This window comes from Vanacampus margaritifer, chromosome 11 (genome assembly GCF_051991255.1).
Source record: "Vanacampus margaritifer isolate UIUO_Vmar chromosome 11, RoL_Vmar_1.0, whole genome shotgun sequence".
NCBI lineage: Eukaryota > Metazoa > Chordata > Actinopteri > Syngnathiformes > Syngnathidae > Vanacampus > Vanacampus margaritifer.
Genome location: NC_135442.1, coordinates 8,707,604 through 8,728,269, shown reverse-complemented (window position 1 = coordinate 8,728,269; position 20,666 = coordinate 8,707,604). Strand labels below are relative to the sequence as shown.

At 39.1% G+C, this 20,666-nt stretch overlaps 1 protein-coding gene across 4 annotated transcripts in view; it reads right to left on the bottom strand.

Moving 5' to 3' along the window:
• epha3 (eph receptor A3) overlaps positions 1-20,666 on the bottom strand; it is a 103,670-nt gene that overhangs the window by 67,595 nt on the left and 15,409 nt on the right. For all 4 annotated transcript variants that reach the window (XM_077579429.1, XM_077579432.1, XM_077579430.1 and 1 more), the window contains one exon: positions 19,382-20,042. In XM_077579429.1, coding sequence (XP_077435555.1) covers positions 19,382-20,042 — 661 coding nt within the window. The remainder of the gene's footprint in view (positions 1-19,381; positions 20,043-20,666) is intronic.

Below are 20,666 nucleotides of genomic sequence, written 5' to 3'. Positions count from 1 at the left end.
GCAAGCTTTGCAGAAGCCTGGCAATGATCCTGATCATGAATCAGGTGTGTTAGTGGAGAGAAACATGGAAAACAGGCTGGATAGTGGCTCTCGAGGACCGAACTTGGCCACCCCTGATATACACTATCATATAAATACCTAAGTGTTCATGTAAAGCAAGACTGGGTCAGCAACAAAAGCAGTGTTCTTTCCCACAAAAGATATTAAATGGGTCAAAACTGTTTTGAAGGACTGCAGCGGGAGACATTTAGCAATACAGAATTTCCTGTGTGGAACCACAAGGTTTTCACTTTTCCAAGTTGACAGTGTGTTTTAGAAACCAAGATAACAAACATTTCAAGCCAAACCGGGATTTTTTTCCCCCCCAAAACTTAACCCAATCTTTTTTTGTGAAAATTATTATTTTGGCAATTTGCAGGACTTGTGGAATGTCATTTCTTTTCAACATATCACATATGGTCTTATAGTGAGTGTACACATCTTACTGATCTTGTTAATTAAATGAATGTAGTTTAGCAGTACGGTAATATACAAGACATATATTATATTATTATATATTATATTATATTATAGTTTCACATTTAAATAACTAGAATATTGGAGGTAAGACATTGCCTCCTACAGTGTGAATACGTTTGAATCATTCCGTATTTGAGAAGACAAACAGATTTAGTCTCCTTCATTCCTAATTGCCAGCAAGCATGACTCGACTTAATTTGCCCCTATGATCTTAATTGCTGAACAGACGAGCTGTGATATGTCCAGAGACGTACGGCGTATATGAAAACATATTCCAATGTTAACCAGATGTTAAGAGTCTAGTGCAATTAATTGAAAGTGATGTGGTATGCTGCATGGAACTTCACAGGCCTCATCATTCTAATGCACTGCGAGCGTCTGCTGTGCCGTCTTCATCGTCTTTTTTTTTTTTCTTTCTTCCCCACTGTTTTCACAGGCTCATAAATGGTAAGCTAAATGAACGAGGCCACAGACACGGGGAGGAATGAAGACACGGAGGCCGTGATTGATGGCGTTATTATAGAGTGGCGCATCTCGTGTGGCGGGACTTTTGGCGATTGGACAAGTTGAAAGTTTTCGCACACTCGTGCGCAAGCAAAACGGAATAAAGATGGAAACACGTCTTGAAATGTCTGGGCCTATAAAATAAGTCGCATTTATGATTCTGAAGTGGCACACACAAAGAATTAGCCGACTCACACTAAAGTGTGATGAAACCGATTTTTTGTCCACCTGGGGGCAATTTTGCAAACTAAAGCATGTTAGTAATTAACACTGAACCGCGGTAATTTAACAGGCCAAAAGCAGAATCCAGTAATGTTGCATTTTCCTAGTGTGAAAAAAACAGTTTACAGAGTCCACGTTCTGTTGCCCAGTAGAATTAGATGATTGCAACCAGCTCCTTTAGAAACTGAGGGCCCTATTTTTCTGCTTAGAGTTTTCTTTCTTTTGGTATTTTGCCGGACTAGCGCCGATAGAAGAGATTGTTGTGGGGAGGGAATGCAGCCGACTCCCTGCCAATCGAAGCGGCTCCACTCATGAATCCAGTTAAATTCAGCACAGGGAGGCCGAAAAAAGTGCGGAAGTGCTCCATGCGGGAGATCACTGCTTGCAAAGTGCACATTTTATCACCATCTACAGGCATCGGGGACGTGCCAGACTTGCCCTGGAAACAAACATGCGTCCGCTGAGCGCAATCCACTTTCTGTTACGAAACTGTCCGGTGCATGATATATCCGTTTGCCAGAACGATCAAAGAGGCGCAATGCAGTCAAAACACGGGAAATTATACCCTTAAAGCTGCTAGGTCAAAAGTTGGACCGACCTACTAACTTGGGTCATTTTGACCCGGGTCAATCTTGTTTTGCACAAAACAAGCCGAAAATTGGGTCAAATGAACCCAAGTTGGCGAGTTGACGCAATTTTAGATTCAAAATTGGGTTGTTTTTGATAGTGATGGGAAAATGAAGCTTCATGAAGCACTTGCGATATTTTTTTTACTCCTCTAGATGGTGCTCTTGGTTTAGAGATGAAAGGCTAGCGCAATGATAATTGATTACATTTGCACTGCATCTTGAATCCAAGAGTGCCATCTAGAGGAGTCAAAAAATATCACAAGTGCCTCATGAAGCTTCATTTGTCCATCACTAGTTTTTGACCTAGTAGTTTTAACAGTGTAAACTCGCCCCAGCATGAAAATAAAGACGCGTCAATTTTTTTTTAGAAAATAGGGCCCCCTAATTTTGGGGTGGATGCATTCAGAAAGGATATTGCGCAATGCACGTGTGATTGACGCACCAGATGCAAGATGCTCACCTGATAATCAAAAGGTGTGCACACCCTCAATTAGTAGGTCGGCATCGTAATTAACACCTTCTTTTGCTGATAATTGGATGCGGTGCAATTTACGAGGCACTAAGCAGCCATGGCTACCTTCATCACACATGCACCTCGTCTATCAACCTCCAAATCACGTATGTGTGTGTGCGCGTGTGTCACTACACGTGGCATTAGCATGGTAAGTGCATGCAGATGGCAGTCATGGTAACCTTTCAGGATCCATTTAAATGTAAATCAATGGATTAATTGTCCAAAGCTCATTAGTAGAGTCGGGATCTCATCAATAACACACATCGGTTACATCGCAGATTTGGAACTCATGATGATCATCATCGTTTTGGTAAATGACTGCAAAATGCTTTAATCCAAATGGAAATTGACTGGCAATTTACAAAGCTACAAAAAAAAAAAAACAGCACAAGTGATAAAATGCCAATTCCTAGTGTTGACTATAAAAGGTGAAAAAAGTCCAGGATTATTATTTTTTTTAAATAAATAAAAGAAAGAAAAAAATAAAAATAAAAGATGAAAAAAGTCCAGGAATTATTATTATTTTTAAAATAAATAAATAAAATAAAAGGTGAAAAAAAGTTATGGATTTTTTTTTTTTTCATTTATTAATCAAAGACGTTCCTCCTGAATCCTGTTAGGAATTTCTCTTCAGCATCACCTTCCTGTGTTGAAATTGGACATTTAACGGAGAAAGACTAGTCGAGTGGAAGGAATGGAAAACCGGTGGCGTGTATCGCAGGCGTAGGTCATGCTACCTTCACCGTGACAAATACCTGCTGCCATGTTTCTGAACAGGCGGAGATGAGGGGAAATGAATTGGAGGTGGGAAATCCGTGGATGATGAGTCAAGTAATTTTCTTGGACACTACTGTCTGCCTCCTTTTTTCCCTTTCTTCTCCAGACTGCTCCTATGCTGCTTTGTGTGTGTGTGTGTGTGTGTGGGAGGGATAGAAAATATGTGCATGAGTGTGTGTAATTAGGAAGAAAGGTCAGTGCTCATCTGCACTGTGGCCCAGAACCTTTAAAGGTTAGACCTTTTGTCCTGGTATAAATAACACATTAATATCCCAACAGGAAGAGCAATTCAGAAGAATAAAGAACCATGTTTGTAGCTCGAATCAGACATTCTTGGCTGTATACGCAGCAGCGGCATTTGCAAGTGATCGAGGCCAACTTGGAAAAATGACCTACTTGTGAAGAGTTCATTTGCGCAGACAACAATGAACTGAAAACAAAAAGGGATAATATTACAAATGAAAAATGAGTACTAATTCACAACTGGACTTAATTGTTTTAATTGTTTCTTTTTATTGTTTTTACCACTTGTTATAGATGTTCAAGATTCAAACCAGGCCCTAATATATATATATATATATATATATATATATATATATATATATGTGTATTCTCACCATTTACAACAGTTGTACACAAGAAACACTGGTCTCCTTATTTATTACACATACATTTATACAAAAACTTTTGTCCTTGAATACATACATATCTAATAATTTGTTGATAAGTTAATTCTATTGATCTCTCCTTCTAAATAAACCTAATCTTTTTTTTTTTTTTACAAGCAATACATAGGTGAGCAATGCAAGTTGTGCAAGTAATTGACCTCGATGTCTTTATTTTACACAAACCTTAAGTTAAGTCATGGTTTGTTACTAACTAACTAACTAACTAACTAGTTAACTAAATAAATACATAAAACAATGTGTTTAAATATGATACACATTCAACAACTGGTAACACAACCACATATAATTTCCTTATAACGTCATTAATTAAATGCATTGCAATGCATTCTGGGACCCAACAAATTAAGATTTTTTTTTTAAAATCATAAATAATAATAATAATATTTATATTCACTATTGCATATAATTGATGCCCCTTAAAATGCATTGGGTGCAATTGTTATTTTATGCATTATATTTGTCCGATTAATCGGTAATCGTCAATTTTTTTCTGCCAAAATCGGCATCGGCCTAAAAAAAAAAAAATCGAAATCGGTCTGGCTCTAATATTATAAATATGTTCTGTTCATGAGGTCTTTTGCATGTGAGTACTGTACGTTCCATAAAAACGTTGACAGGTTTTGCATGCAGCACGCACGTCTAAGAAAGCATGAAGCTCGAGACTGCGGTGCACGGTCAAAGTAGAGGCTAAAGGCCAAGTCAGAGATGAGGAAAGACACACACCCAAACATCCACACAGCTGCAGGCCTTTAAGGTCGCCCGCGTTCCAGTGGCCATGCTTGGCTGCACTGAGCATGCTCAGTTGTGTTTGGCATTCAGAGTGCAGGGCAGTTAAAGGCCTGATCGCTGAGGCCTGACCGCTTTTAATCAGCACACACAAACTCACATGCACTTATATGCATACAGAGCACTGTGTAGCTCGCACGCAAATGACCCACTACCACAGTTGCGCACGCAAACGCTCACACACCAGAGGGCACGTCATTCCATCTGACACCATTTCCAAGTCAAGCGCTACGACTGAGGGTAAATGTCACCGTTCTGCCTCTTACAAGTGGACGGAGAAGTGTGGACTGTGCAATAAATGAGTGTGCAGTGAGCTTCTCCTTTATCTCTATCAAGAATGGTAGCAGCTCATTGATGCATGGAAACTGAGCGTAGGGATCATTTAGACATTTTTCGGGTCGGTTAGAACTTCTCCATGTGTACGCCCACCCTGCCGCCATTACAGAAGGTTAAGTTCCAGACAAACAGTATATAAAGTAGGGCTGTGCAATTTCAATTATTACACTCCACAATTACAAAATGATTAATACTAATTTTGAGTTGTTTTAATTTTTATACATTTGCACCTTTTTTAAAATTTTAAAATAACTAATTTAATACTTTTTGTTTCATCCAAGCAACGTGCACAATTATAGTGTTTCAAGGAATTTTATTTGTCTTAATAATTTTGATGTTTAAACATTTTCTTGTTTTTCACAAAAAAAAAACACATAAATAATCGTCCTAATCGTGATTTCAATTATTACCAAAATAATTGTGATTGATATTTTCTTCCATTTTAAAATGGAACGATTCAGTGAGATTATGATTCCTTTTGACACGGTACAGGTCAGTTTGAGAGGGTATGATGCATAAAAGACTATTCGATATGTATCTCAATATATTTTTAAGTAGAATGATTTGATTCGGTCTTTTAAATCAAAACCAATTTTTTAATTGATATCATTTTTTGTTACACCCCTAATTGTTACAATAGCTGGCATTACATTAAAAATAATAGTCTTATGTAGTATTAGGTTTCTGTATCAATGTTCTTTTGAGACATTGCTAGCCACTTGGGTCACTTGCCAGTTAGGGATGCTGTTTTGTGGAAAACACTACTTCCCTTTTATATTTTTATGCAGGATCGTGAGTGATCGGCGGCAACAATGAATACACAGAGACTGATATACTGTGCTAGAATAATTGTGTCCTTTATTCCCCGCAAACAGCAATCAACACACTTCAACGCTAAGCAGCATAATATAATCATCATCATCAGCGCTTACCTTGACACTAGAACGGAGAGCCGACGGGCCGGGTAGAACGAGCCGCTTAACGGCTGGGCGAACGTACGCTTCCCTCAGCTGACTCTACCCAAACCGCGCGCCGCTCCGTCTTTTATTCTTTAACAAGTAGAGATGAGCGTGAGAAGCCGGGCTGGCCAAGCCCTCTCCCAGGCACCCTTTCTATGAGTCGCGTCCTGCTTCGAAAACATGTTTCTGAAATAGGGAGGACTGCAGGTGTCCTGCCTCGAAAACATTTTTTCGAAACAGGGAGGACGGCGGTATTTACAAGGTAAGAGTTCCGAGGCTCGATTCCGCCATTCAGCCTTATATAAGAGGTTACATGAGGACATATCAAACCATGGTTATTTTCCATTCAGACGCCAAACGAGACAACCCAATGTATTCCCCTCACTGAGAAATTGTCTCAAATACAAAGTAGCCTATAAAGAGAACTGATGGTGACTCATCTCCATAGTGTCAGTCTCAACTATAACTTTACTGAACAAGTGGCACAAATGAGCTAGCATCAATCCGAACTTTCAAAACAAACGTTCACACCCGTTAAAACCTGCACGTACAATTTCACACGTTTTCAATCAATAACCAACAAATATGATCAACTGGAAGGGCGAGACGCGCGCAACACCCTAACTTGTTACAGCCCCGAACAGCGCACAACCACAGGATGTGTGCGAGCGTCCGTGTATGTGGGTGTTGAGAATGCCTTTGTGCAGTGGTAAGCACATCGTCTTCTCGTCCTCACCACCACTACTTTACTAATGACTTGTATGCAGTATATTGACAGATGTGTCTCTTTCGCTTAAATTGTGCATTTATTTTCTCTCTCTCTCTCTCTTTCCTTGGCTCTATCACACACATAAGTGGTGGAACATTTTTGCTTCTAGCAGTTCTAGCAGCATAGTTCCCATTGTCTTTTCAAAAAAAAAAAAAAAAAGCAAACATGAAATAAAACAAATCGTCCTGTCCAGTTTAGGAATAACTGCGCCGAAGCACTATATGTTTTAAACAATATACCAAGCTGAGACTTGAGAGTAAGATTTCTGATATTGTGCGGGCTCATTTTTAGGGTCAATCTTCAATCTTTGGATGTTACTTCAATCTCGCAGACTGATCATCGACAGAGAGAGAGAGTGAGAAAATGAAGATCAGCATCTTGAAAGATCAAAATGATCGTTTTAGACCTTAAATGAAGACTGTGCTGACACAACAGCAAAAGCAAGTAAGATAAAAATGGTCAAAATGTCATATTGATGTTAAATTGAGTTCTGTTATGGCTACTGAGAAGAAATTATTCCAGGCTAACAGTATAAGTCTTTGTCACAGACCATAAAATTAGGTACACACGCTCGTTTTTTTTTGTTTTTTTTTGCATTTTCCCACATCAACGCTTTACCCGTTGCAACATTTGTCCAAGAATCAGTTTGAGATTTGTTACAAAGTACCAGTAAAATATATTACACATCACAATATCGTTTGATTACCTTACTTTCAAACCGCTTCAGTGGAATCAGTGAGAAACATTGTCCAATTAAAACCTAAAACCACAGGGGTGGCCAAACATTTTCATTTGAAGGCCGCGTTAAATTCTTTAATGTATTAAAAACTGAAATCAAGCAAGCAAGCAATTATATATTGTTTATACTGTCTATATTTTGTCAAACTACCACATAATAGCTTTTTGTTAAAGGTTTGTCAAGATTTTCGGGGTGGTCAAAAGCCCACGTGTCACACTTGATAAAAACTAAATCCCCATCTCCACATTCAGAACCAAAAAAAGAGCAAATTGTAGTACACTGATCCATTTTTTAAAACATTACTTGAGGATCGTTAATCTTCATAAACGGACCTTAACACAGCAAAAAATGAACGAAACCATTTTCAATTCTAAAATTCACTCATCCTTCTTCACCAAAGTAAAAAGGCTAATTGTGCCTTTGAAAATCTAGAAAATATGTCAAATATATAAACCAAATAAAGGTATCTGTGGAGAGCATCTCCACAATTTGTGACCCCGAAGTGATCATCTCAATGCGGGCATCTGATCTATGTTTTTTTTTTCTTTTTTTTCACACGGACGTTCGAGATGTTAGCATTAGCCGCGAGTCACGTTAGCATTGCTAACATGGGAAGTGGAGTGAAATCATTCACGGTTGAAGCAACAAATAATCGAATATCGAATGAATCGACAAACTTTTTGATTACCAATGAAACTTTGAGAGCAATCGTTTCGCTTCAACTAACAATTTCAATAATATGCCGATTGTTTTTCAATGAATCCGATTTTCCAAACTTGTTCTCGATGAAAACAGCGGACGACAAATCCTGCTGCTTGTGCAGGTTCGGAAGGGACGAAATTCCTTCGAGTGGGACGGACGCGACGTGTGGACATTTTGGGGGGTTTTCTGGTGCGCTGAAGGTCTCAGCTGGAAAAGTGGAGATCATTAGCCCCGCCCCTCCCGCTGGGACGCTCAATTTGGGGGCTTGTTGTTGTTGGAAGTGATGAGAAGGAGCCGAGCAGATCTGCGCACACACTCCCCAGATGATGTCACTTCCTGTTGGTGTGAGCGACGCCTCCAGAACGCCGTCACGCCGTCACTCGGAAGCGTGCCGGCGCCGGCGGCGGCGGGAGGGGATGGGGGGTCATCAGACCTTTTACAGCTCATCATTGACCTTACAGCTCATCATTGACCTTTTTTTTTTTTAACAAGCCATGCCTTGCTGTGTCAAATGTCATTTTTAGTTTATGTCGCCACTAAAAATTGATGAAAGGCCGCAAATGGCCCCCGGGCCATAGTTTGGGCACCTTGCTTAAAGAAAGCTTTGGTTCTGTACAGATCATCCATCTACAAATCACATATAGACAAACATCCATTCACACTCACATCACACAAAAACATAATCTGGAGTATTCCGTGAACTGAACACGTGTCAAAAAACAGTCAACCATAATGAAGAATGAAAGCCTTCTACTGGGGCCAGACAAGTGACACGCTGTGACAGCGTGATAGCAAGAGGGTGTGTTAAAAAGTGTGACATCATAAAGAAATGCATTAAAACAGTTTGTGTGATTCGTCTAGCAGAACATTTTCATCTGGAGAGATGAGTAGAACCGTTGTCATTCCTTCTCTCTAATGCGGGAAAAAGAGAAAAAGAGACGGAGCTGAGCAATAGCAATTATTTCCAGTGAAAACAGATGTTGCTTCGCTGTCATTGAAGAGTTTGTGGAAATTCTTGTCACGCTTGCGTCTGTGACAAAGCAGCGCAGTGAGATTAGACGGCTGCTGCAAGACAGACATTTATGTGGCTGGAAGCTCCCTTTGCAGAATTGCAGCTGTACGGTGACATGATGCTCCTGACAACTACTCAAAATGTTGCCATATATGCCTACAGGAGCTGTTTAGATAAGTGAGACACTTGACAGATGCGGCGCCCAGATGAGTCTGAGGGACAAGCATGCTTCACACATGATGTTTTTTTTTTTAGTAACAAGCCTTTTCTACACAGTAGACACCGCACCTACAATTTAATGAGATCTAGTATGAAAAATGTGCTCAGGTTTGACAAAGACAGATTAGTATTAATTCATTCACTGCCATTGACAGCTACAGACTTAAAAAAATAATAATAATAATTTTAACTATTTGTATTACTTTAACATTTTTTTCCCCATTTTTGTTAACAAGAGTATGAAAACCTAGATTATTATTTTTTTGTACATTTAGAACAGATGTAAGATTTGTGATTAATCGTGAGTTAACTAGTGAAGTCATGCGATTAATTACGAGCACAAATTTTAATTGCCTGATGCCCCTAATTTTTAATAATCTTTTCTTTCTTTTTGAAAAAAAAAAAATAATTTTTAATAATCTTTTTTTTTCAAGAAAAGAAAAGGCGATCATTTTTTTAAAATTGTAATTAATCGCATGACTTCACTAGTTAACTCACAATTAATCACAAATTTTACATCTGTTCTAAATGTACAATAAAAAAATCTAGGTTTTCATACTCTTGTTAACAAAAGTGGAAAAAATGTTAAACTAATAGAAATAGTTCAAATTAATTTTTGACGTCTATAGCCGTCAATGGCAGTGAATGAGTTAATTGACAAGTAGGTACTTTTGTGGTTGCAAACCACACCGTACAGAATGTTTCTAATACATTGGTGAAAAAATATTTAACTGACTAGTGCAGAGTATTAGAAACATCTTAAGCCCGTACCTACTGAGAGGGCGAACGTTTGCGAAGGTAGCGAATGTTGATTTCTCGTCAGGGTTCGTTCAAGGTGGCGATGTTCGCTAAACGTTCGCCAAATGTTTTAAATCTACGTTTAGCGAAAGTCGTGACCTCATACGAACCCTGACGTAAAATCAACATTCGCTACTTTTGCAAACAATCGTTTGCCCCTTCAGCGGGCGGGATATGGACTTTATCGCATTCAGAAAAATATCAGACAAAACCATCATATTTATATGATAATACAAAACAGTATAAATTAGGTATGTCCCGATCTCGATCACGTGATAGAAAATCGGGCCTGATCGCATATTTTCTGCTGATCCTAATTGTGGGAAAAGATCAGTTAAAAAAAAAGAAAGTATTTTTAAAATTAATTAATTTATTAATTTATTTTCTAAGAGCTACAAAGCAACTAAACAAACCAGAAGTACACCAATATTGCCCCAAAAAATATATATATATATACATTTTATTACGTATCATCGAAAGTAAACACAGAGAGTGGAGGAACATGGATGACATCCGCTGAACTATTGTGTTAAAAAAAAAAATTCTGCAAGTCACTATCTTTTGAGAGTTTCTGGAGAAGTCTTTAAACCATTGACAGCTTTCTCTTTCTGTGACACCCTCCCCCTCCTACTTCCTTTTTCTTATTCAATTCGCCTTTACTTGCCTATCAAGCAGTGATGGATTGACTTCCCTGTTACATTGCATGTTTCCAAACATCCACAATGTCAGTGCAGCATTTCCCACCGTGTCCATCCTGCTGTCACTGTAAGGCCACACTAGCAAACTAGTGTACACACATACACACACACACACACAAAACACACTCACGCACACACAAAAATCTATGTCAGCACCCATCAATTGCGTATGTGGTTTGCATGCAAACATACATAGGGCCTATATAAAATGTTTCTCTGTATTTTTACATTTTCTTTACTGTGGAAAGACACAAAAACCACACACATCGAGTCCTTATGCGCACACGCTCACACACAAAGACTGACCACTGGGAAGTGGCGCTGTCAACTGGCCAGGCCTCTTCAACAAATAAACACCCTATCTATCCTTTCAATGGATGTGTGTGTGTGTGTTTGTTTCTGTGTGTTAAGTTGAATTCCTGAGCCTGTGGTTACCAGCAGCTTTGAAGTCCCAACATTACAAGGACCCAAGGGTGGCAGGTTTACCCGCCATCTCCAGCTTGCAGTGGAAGGCCCATAAAGAGGAGCGCAACAGGAAATTATGCCGACAAATGAACAAAAACAAAACAACAACAACATTGCATCCTTAGCTACAACCTGCTAATTTGCCCCCTACAAATGCTAACAGCTACAAATTCAGTTTGTCAGTATCTTTGAGACCATTTTTGCTAGGTGTCTAAATATATATTTGGGATTTTTATCCCATCACACACACTTTAAAGACAATAAATTGTATTAAAACACACCTAAACTTATTAAAACACAATTTTCAAAGTATTCATTAGCGCCTGTTCGCCCTCTCTTGCTCCCACAGTTCTCTAAAGTCTGCTCAGTCCAAACTGTTTATTTGTCCCTTCCTGTTTAAATCTACTGTAAAACTGACATATTAAACACAACAGAATCAAACGTTATATATTAAAACACCAAAATGATCAATCAAACTGTAAAATTCCATCTAACCAAAGTCCACTAGCTTTATGTTAACATATAGCATGAAATGCTACAAACAGAAATGAGACAGAAACATCGGAAATGAGTATAGATGTTGCAGTAATTATAACGTTCAAACAACGTTAGCTAGCAACACATATGAAGTGCACACAACATTACTCATAGGCACATTTTCTCTTTGCTCTGTGGAAAAAAAATTACTATTAACATGATATATGTTAGCGTGGGTGCTAGCAATGAACCGCAATATAGCAGCAGCATGCTGTACATTGGATGGGTCCATACATATATTAAAAGCACACTTATAACCACAAGGGTGAGCATATGAGTGTGTGTTTTATTTAACTTTCTGGCCCTCTCCTTCTCCACCACACGCAAACGCACGGGTACACACGCACACACACGCGAGCAGAGGGATCAGTACATGCTCCAGCGGTCAAAATTATTGCTGAGTTGCTTTGCTAAGTCAATTCCAGTCTTTGAATTAATGGTGTCTCTAATTAACTACACACTCATCCTCTTGCCTTTCTCTTTTCACTTTTTCCACACTCCCTTCTTTTTCTTTTTTTTTGCTCCCCCTCCCCAGTCAGATTTTCCTCCAGGCTGCTGTGTAGTGGAGTGGTATGATTACTGCAGGCCCCTCACCAAGCTTTTTAATTAGCTTTGTGTATACATCAAGGCTATGGAGGAGCCCCCAAAAAGTCAAGACTTAGAAGTGAAGACTAGTAAGAATTTACATTGCCGTAATTTGTTTCGTGCCAGATTTTTATGAAAAATCTAATACAAAGCAACTTCTCACTGGACGGACGTTTTGTTTCTTTGTTTTTTTTTTTTTACCATTTCACAATATGGTAATAAGACCATGATACTGGAGCACTCAATCCAAACCGTGTCCATTCTTCTCGCCTCTTCTCCTCTTTTTCTTTCTTAGCTCCAAAATGGCTACATTCCAGTGAGCACCCGGCCAAAAGGCTGCAGCGAAGAAAGCCTTCACGCTAAACTAAAGTGACAGGGGAGGAGAGGACGGATGCAATGGAACACTAGCCTAGAACGCAGCCATCTACAGTATAACACTTCATTTACCGAAACAAAAACAAAAAAATGCACTGCATTCATACATCGGACCGCGAAATGTAATGATTTGATACAAACGGCTATGTTGAAAATATGTGTGCATTTTGCTGGATGTCTCTGTGTAATATTAAATAACCCTACACTCAACCACAAAAAGCGATCCAGCCCAAATCTGGTCAGCAAACAGTAAAAGACATTATCTATAGTAAAAGTATCATGTGTAGCTGAGTGCTGCTGGAACGGAGAACAATTGTTCAGTTTAAGAAAATATAAAAGCTACAATACACAGACATATACTATACAGATGCACGCTCATGTGTGAGCAGAGATGACATGCTCTCGAGAGGCCAGCGGTTATATAACGCTCAACACAAACAAAGGCAGACTTTCTAGGGGAGTTAAGAGCCAAATAAATGTGATTTTATGGAACCCGGACAAATATCTGGCTAGGAAGCTTGTTTGAAAAAAATAAAAATAAAAAATAGGTAATGGTTTTTATTTTATTATTATTATTATTATTATTTGTGGTAGTAGTAGAATTGGTATTAGCATTATTTATTAGTATGTGTGTGTGTGTTTTTTTTTTTTTTTTTTATCAGGAGTTTCCACTTTAAAATGAGAGGCAGAGGCAATCAGAGGCAATGTTGTGACAAACAAAATCAAGTCAGACCAAACCAGGTCATAGCAATTTCTGCGGGGGCCTGATTTACTAAAGGTTTGCATGTGCAAAGATGGCCGGCAGACGTAGAAGCTGAATCGTTAACCGAGCCGACCCAGAATTGCGTCTGCCAAATGTGCTAAAATGCCTCACATTTCATGTTGCGCATTTTGGGGAAGACTATTGCAAATGGAATAATTTAGCACGCACGGAGTGATTCATCAAATCTGTGACCGTTTGTGATGGTTGATTTGCTTTTTAAATACTACCTCTAAAAGCCAGATGCTAAGGGCACTGCTGTGCGGAGCTATGAGGAGGCGGCACAGGAAAAAAATAAGAAGTAATGAGTGAGAAAATGTTTTTAAATATTCACATTATTTCAATGCTAGAAACTAAAATTGTCTTGGCGTATTATTATTTAATTTATATAACATATTGTATATCGCTTTTAGTGTTACCAGCAGTGCATTTAATCTATTTCAATGAGTGAACACACAATTTACTGTATAATCCTCCATTTTGGCCCTTACTTAAAACAATTTTGTGCCCTTTATGTCTACTGTCACTACTAATATTCATCATATTTGGCTTTTTTTTCTCTCTCTCTGAGAGAGATATTTGTACTTGTATAGCCTATACTCAATTTTATTGCATCCTTTCTCAGGTCCAGCTCAACAATTATACAGAAGATAATTCACAAATACAGCAGTATTACTGTAATAATAATCCAATAAATTATAAATGGAGCAGGTTCCCCCCCAATGCCACTTAACTTGATTAACGCCACTGATCTATAACAAAACAGCAAAATTTGAAGATTGAGATTTATTGGTTTTCCTTAAAATTACCTAGTGAAAAAAAAAACATTCATTGACATGATAGTCATATCTTGGTCATTTTTATACACTGCCACAATATTTACCAAAAACAATCCCTTTACTCTAGTAAATCAGATGTGAGGAGAACATTGAGTCACGTTTAGCGTATGAATGCGTTAATGTTTAAAGCATTAACAACATGGCCGTCTGGTTAAGCTATTGTGTGTCCTCATACATCAAGTGAGAACGTAAACTCCTCTCATCAACATGCAACCGGACAGCTGCTTGCATTTGCAAAATGCATATATAGCGGCACACACACACACACACACACACAAACACATTTATACACATACATCCACACTCTCCTTACAGACATCCGTTTGCTGTTTTAGGATCAAATTAAGGTCGCAGGAATTTCACACTGACGGCAGACAGGAGTCGCTTCACCTGCTGCGGTTTGTTCTATTGACAGATGAAAGACTGACTTAGTATAGATTAGATCTGGCCCCACATTCTCTGTGGAAAGGCTACTCTCAAAACATACAGTAATCTGGCCACCGCCGTCATAACCACTCACATGCTAAGACCCCAACACGTCGGCCGCTGGGATGCAGATGATGAAATATCCATTCTGTGCCACTGGTCACATACACAAATAAGGCTTAAATGCATATACTGATCATTCTATTGTCCATGCTTTCCATTTAACAAATACAGGTACATGCTTTTTACAGCACCACTGGAAAAAAAAACACATTTGTTTCCATTCACATCATGAACGGAACTCTAGACACACAAATACAAGATTATAACGCAAGTGTACTCTATGGAGGCCCTTTAAACACACTGTGTCTGTATAAACAGAAAAGCGCTCTAATGTTCTCTCTCGGCCCCTCTCTCATCACGCCAGAGGTGTCAGTTAATGGAAGATCCTGCATTAATGCTACAGCCGTGATGAAAAACAAAACATGAAATATTCAACAAAGAGCAGTTTGAATCACTGAGGCACAAAAACATTCAATATCAACAACTCTTGCATCACATTCCATGTCAACATTTTCTTTAATTCAATAGTGACCTGATTACTCAGTTGTGATTTTAGATGAACTTTTGTTTGGGTGTGTACCTGTAAATAAAGATACTATAGTTAGATATATAAATATTTGAAATGGGATGTATGTTTTTTCTTCAGAATCGTATCTTTATACAACACCACAATACATTTGAAATAAAGTACTGTAATCAAGATGTAAATCATGTGGAATTTTAGCTTTGATTTTAAGATGGTCCACAAAAATGTGCCATTTACTAGTTAGAAATTCCATTTTATGTAAAATGAATGCAGTTTAACTAATTTCCTCCCAAAAACATATACATACGCTCTATTTTAAATACTACCATGCTTCCAAAAACATTTTTACGTTTTTTTTTTATGTTTTGTTATGCTAGAGCATACAGAAGGCTTTGATGTAGCCGCAGCAGAGTAGGAGATCAACCAGGGCCATGTTGCAAAAAAGCTATTTCCCCCACTGTTTTAAAACAGATTTGTGAAATTAGATTAACTCTAATGACACACAATATTCTGTAGGCCGTGCAAAATCAGTCAAAATCCAGTATAACAGCCAGGAGCGATGGGGGTTGCTTCAGTGAAAATGGCTGGGAGTGAATAAGTTTAACTGTTGCATAGGTGGAATTTTCTTTCTTTTGGTATTGTTGTAGAATAGTGCAGTTAAAAGTCAGTATTTGCGCCGTTGTTGGAGTGAACAGAGCCAACTTGACAAACCGAGGCTCCCCTCATTCCCTTTAAATAATGGAATGACGGACTCACTGGACTCCATGCAGGAGATTAGCATGTGTAGAGTATGTTTAAAAGTGTCTGTGGCACTCGGAGACTGCATTGCACCCTTAATTCTGCGTCTGTGTGTGACAACCGACGACATCCACTACACACGTCTGCGGATCTTAGAATCCGTCAGCCGGGATCAAATACACTAAAATCGCATTAAATCAACTGTGCCACAAGTTAGACCAGGTTTCACCGGGTCTAAAGTTTTGTCTATGTCACCAAATTATTAGGCACATTGTGGCCATTGTAATGCAAGTCTGCCAAATTCATAAACTAGTATACGAGACTTGCCCCGCCATGATAATGAAGATGTGCCCGTATTTACGGCCAGCCAAAATATCGCTGTCAAACTTGTTAAAAGTGACACAATTTTAAATATCACCTAATTATCAATACATGGCTAATAATCAAGTTTCTTCCCTGTAGATGCTCTACAATCAGACCCTCTGTTGCTGCTTGTTTTTGGGTGTTCCTGCCTTCGTTTTTGATATTGCCACTGATATTGTGTGTGGCTTATATATGTCTTACACATGCCTGTATTTATCACCTTGAGCTGTCTACTGCAACATTGATATGCATTCAGCTTCCTTGCTATCGGTCTGTAAGGTGACCTAACTCCATACACTCATCTGTCTGTTAACACAGAGGGTCTGGGCAGTGAGCTGTACTCAGGGGCCCATGGTGGCGAGCACGTGGGGGATGCAGGGGCCTGTTGATGCAGCTGTCCCACTCCAGAGTAACATAAGACCTTATTAGAGTCCATTAGAGCACTCTGAATTCAATAAGAGATTGTCCAGTACATCCAAACATTCACACAATTCACATGGAGTTAGGATGTGAAAGAAGGCTGATTGGCTCAAGTGGTTGGCATTGTCTCGCACAATGAACATTTGATATTACATCTACAGTATGTACGCAGTTACAGCAGCCACGCTTTTAGAACTACTCTTATCATATTTAAGCAGTCACAGGTCATAACCCAGGTCAGAGGTGGACTGTTTCTAAGCATTATCAGAACAGCAACAACTCACGATAATCCTCATTTATCAGAGCAGAACAAGTATACATTTCTTTCCTCTCTATCTTTTGACATTTTGTTAGCACAGGATAGCCGCATGATAGTGATAACAAAGCATGAGGACAGTGAGTCTGCCAGAAGTCCACCATCCCAGAAAAGAAGTTCCCTTGGCCCCAGCAGCAGGGGTTTAACCCGTGACAGTCTCTTTGATCTTTAATTAACAACGAGCCTGGCTCTGGAAAGGAGAACGTGCATCAACATGGCAGTATTTGCAACCAGATATGATAAAAGAGATGCAGATATTTTCTCCCATACAAGGAGAACATTACAGCCATTGTGGAGAAGCTAGTGCAAAAATGTCTGCTTCGAACACATTAATATTCTGGAGGAGAACATATAGAATGACATAAACCACTGCTGCCAGCCACATTGAAGACAGCTTGGGGTTTTGCAGCACATGCTGTGTCTGCAAGCACTTTTGGCTTTAATTTCAAAAAATGTAAACACATGCATAAACCAGAGGAGCATGAATTAAACAGGAAGTTGCCAGAAACCACCGATATGTGTAATCTCAAAGTTTCCAAAACAATTTTAGAAAAAGCAGAGGTGGTCATGTGATGGTCTTTTTATATAGACACAAAAGAGGCAAGAGGGATGAATGGACGCAATGATGTTTTGAGTTCTGTTCAAACTCTGTGTGGTAGCTCTGGGAAATGACATCAATTGCTATGATGTTCTAATTGTGTTTCAGGATGTCACAAGATCCTGTGACTGATTTTTGAATCACGTATTTGTCTCTGAATAATAAGAGATGTTCGCAGTGTTCACAGTAGCTAGTATAATGCTTTATGCTAGCTGTTCACAGTAGCTAGCATAAAGCATTATGCTAGCTACTGTGAACACTGTGAACATGTGAATTATGTTTTTCAAAGTGAAACAAGACACAATTCAAATATTAAAAGTTGAAGTTTTGTAGTGTAAAGGTTACTGGGATATGATCATCATCATCATCATCATCATCATCATCATCATCATCATCATGGCAGTGATCCTGTAAAGCCACTTAATGGGAATATCACAGTCAAAAACCATAGACAATTTCCTATTGTGCAAAACTAATAAATAAATGGAATAGTGATTAACATATCTCCTTCGTAGTAAAGAGCAATGAGGACAAGTGTTTATCAAATGGAATGGACTGCTATTTATATAGCGCTTTCTTAGCTTTCAACTTCACGTATGGGAGACGACCACTCTATCACGGAGCCACGCCACAAAAACAGTTGTATAGTTAAAATGAATATATTTAACAATATATTTGAAAATGACATGAAATAATATACAAGAACATTTTCTTAAAAAAAAACTAGTAATACTGAGTATACTTTCAAAAGCGTTGGTAAGTACGAGTAAAACAGCCCATCCACTCATTGCATACTTTTGCTCCAGAAACCAACTGTCAACAACTCACATCAGTCTTACGCATAATAATGACGTAAGCAGACCAAAATTAGGCAGCAGGATAGCTGGAAACCACCTCCAGGGTATCAATACACTTCCAGGGTGAAACTGAGTATCTCCAGACTTGATTTTACGCCGACTCACTCATGTCTCCTCCAACACCCACAACCACCACCACAGTTATTTCGTATTTTACCGTTCAGCCTCCAACCCTCTTCTGTGTTATCACTTCCATTCTTGGTGCTCTTGTTCAGATCTCCCCAAAGTTAATGATGTGACACAGAGCGGCTTACTATCAAACTACCGTGTGCTGAACACTACAGCCCAAGACCTGGATAACAAATCATGCATGAATGGAAAAATAAATGTGTGACTGCTGATTCATCCACCCCCACTATGATTTTCTTGGGTTCTTTGTACTCACGCAGGACACACATGCATCAACTTAAAAATAAAGATTGGACAATTTATGTTATAAAAATTCTGGGCTGACAGATGTGGGGTGTGAAAGTATTCACATCAAACACATATTTGTTAAACGTGCGTTATAAGGCATCCAACATTTCCAAGGCGAGTGTGTGATTCAGGGAAGCGGATTCAAGAATGTGTAAAAGAAAATAAATGGTACATGAGAAGGTGACAGACACAATAATGCATGCAAGAATAAAAGACTGTCTTACTTTGACAGGTGTTGCTTCTTTCTTCATAGCCTGGGTTGCACAGACACTTTCCAATAGGCACAAGCCACTCGCCCTCCGTGCTGCAGTACATTCGCGGCGACTCCTCCTCTTTCGAGTTATTGACACATAAACCTTTCACCTCGACCAGTGACTGGGAGTCCACTGGCACCGTGTCAGGAAAGGAAGCCAGATTCTTCACTGTGTTTGGGCACTTTTTAAAGTAAACCCTCACAGAGACTAACGCTACGCAGGCACCCACGTCCTGGAACGCTAGGTAGAAACCCTTCTTGGTCATGGGTCCCACTTCACGCACTTCAGTGTTGAGTTTGAGAATACGGTCGCCGAGGTCCATTTGAGTGAAACTTTCATCCGCGGCTATGGTGTCGATCTTGGAGAACTGGTGTTCTCGGAAGTGACTGCCTTGGTCGTCGTCAGTCTCCAAATAGAGAAGGTTGAAGGTCTCCTTGCATGTGCCCAGCACTAACGGGATGGAGTTGCAGTCCCTCAGTGTGAACTTCAGTTCCACGTAGATCTTCTGGGCTGACTGGCGAGGGATCCAGTTGGTGCGAAGCCAGTTGTTCTGGCTGTACTCCATTACATTGCACACCTGGAAAGTCCTGATGGGGGTATAATGCTCATCCACCCCACTGATCTCCTCCCACTGAAAAAAATGTGATGGAAAGGGACAAAGGACAGAAGTAGGGAAAGACGAATAGAAGCAAAAGATAGGAAAGCCGCAGAGGTAAATGCAGGACAGAAAAGGCAGAAAAAGTAAGGAAGTCATAAAAGATAGAAACCAAAGAAGGAAAAGATCAGGAAATAGAGATAGTCGGGAGCAATTTTGGGTGAACAGAAGAGGAAAGGAAAGCATCAGAGAAGCAGAAATAAGGAAAAATAGGGGAGGATAATAGAGACAAAAAAGAAAGTTATTACCATTCTGCAAGGTTTACAGTCAAGTTATTTAGATTCAGACACATCATGCTGAAATCTAAACACCTAAGGGTGAAAAATTCCACTACCAGATCTCTTATAGAACACCAAATTGATCAAATCATCTAGAAATGAAACAAACACAAAATATATTTTTAAAATCAGCACATTTTGTAGGCTGTTCTTTAAAAAAAAATCTTGTAGAGTTTTTTCCACCCCTTTTTACTAACTGTTGATCTACAAGTGAGGACTGCAGTCGTTGGCTATCTACGTCATAGTAATGCTACTAATAGAAACGTGCGGTAACTACTACGAAAATAAAGAAGCTAGAAAGTATGGAGAGATTTCAGTGTAT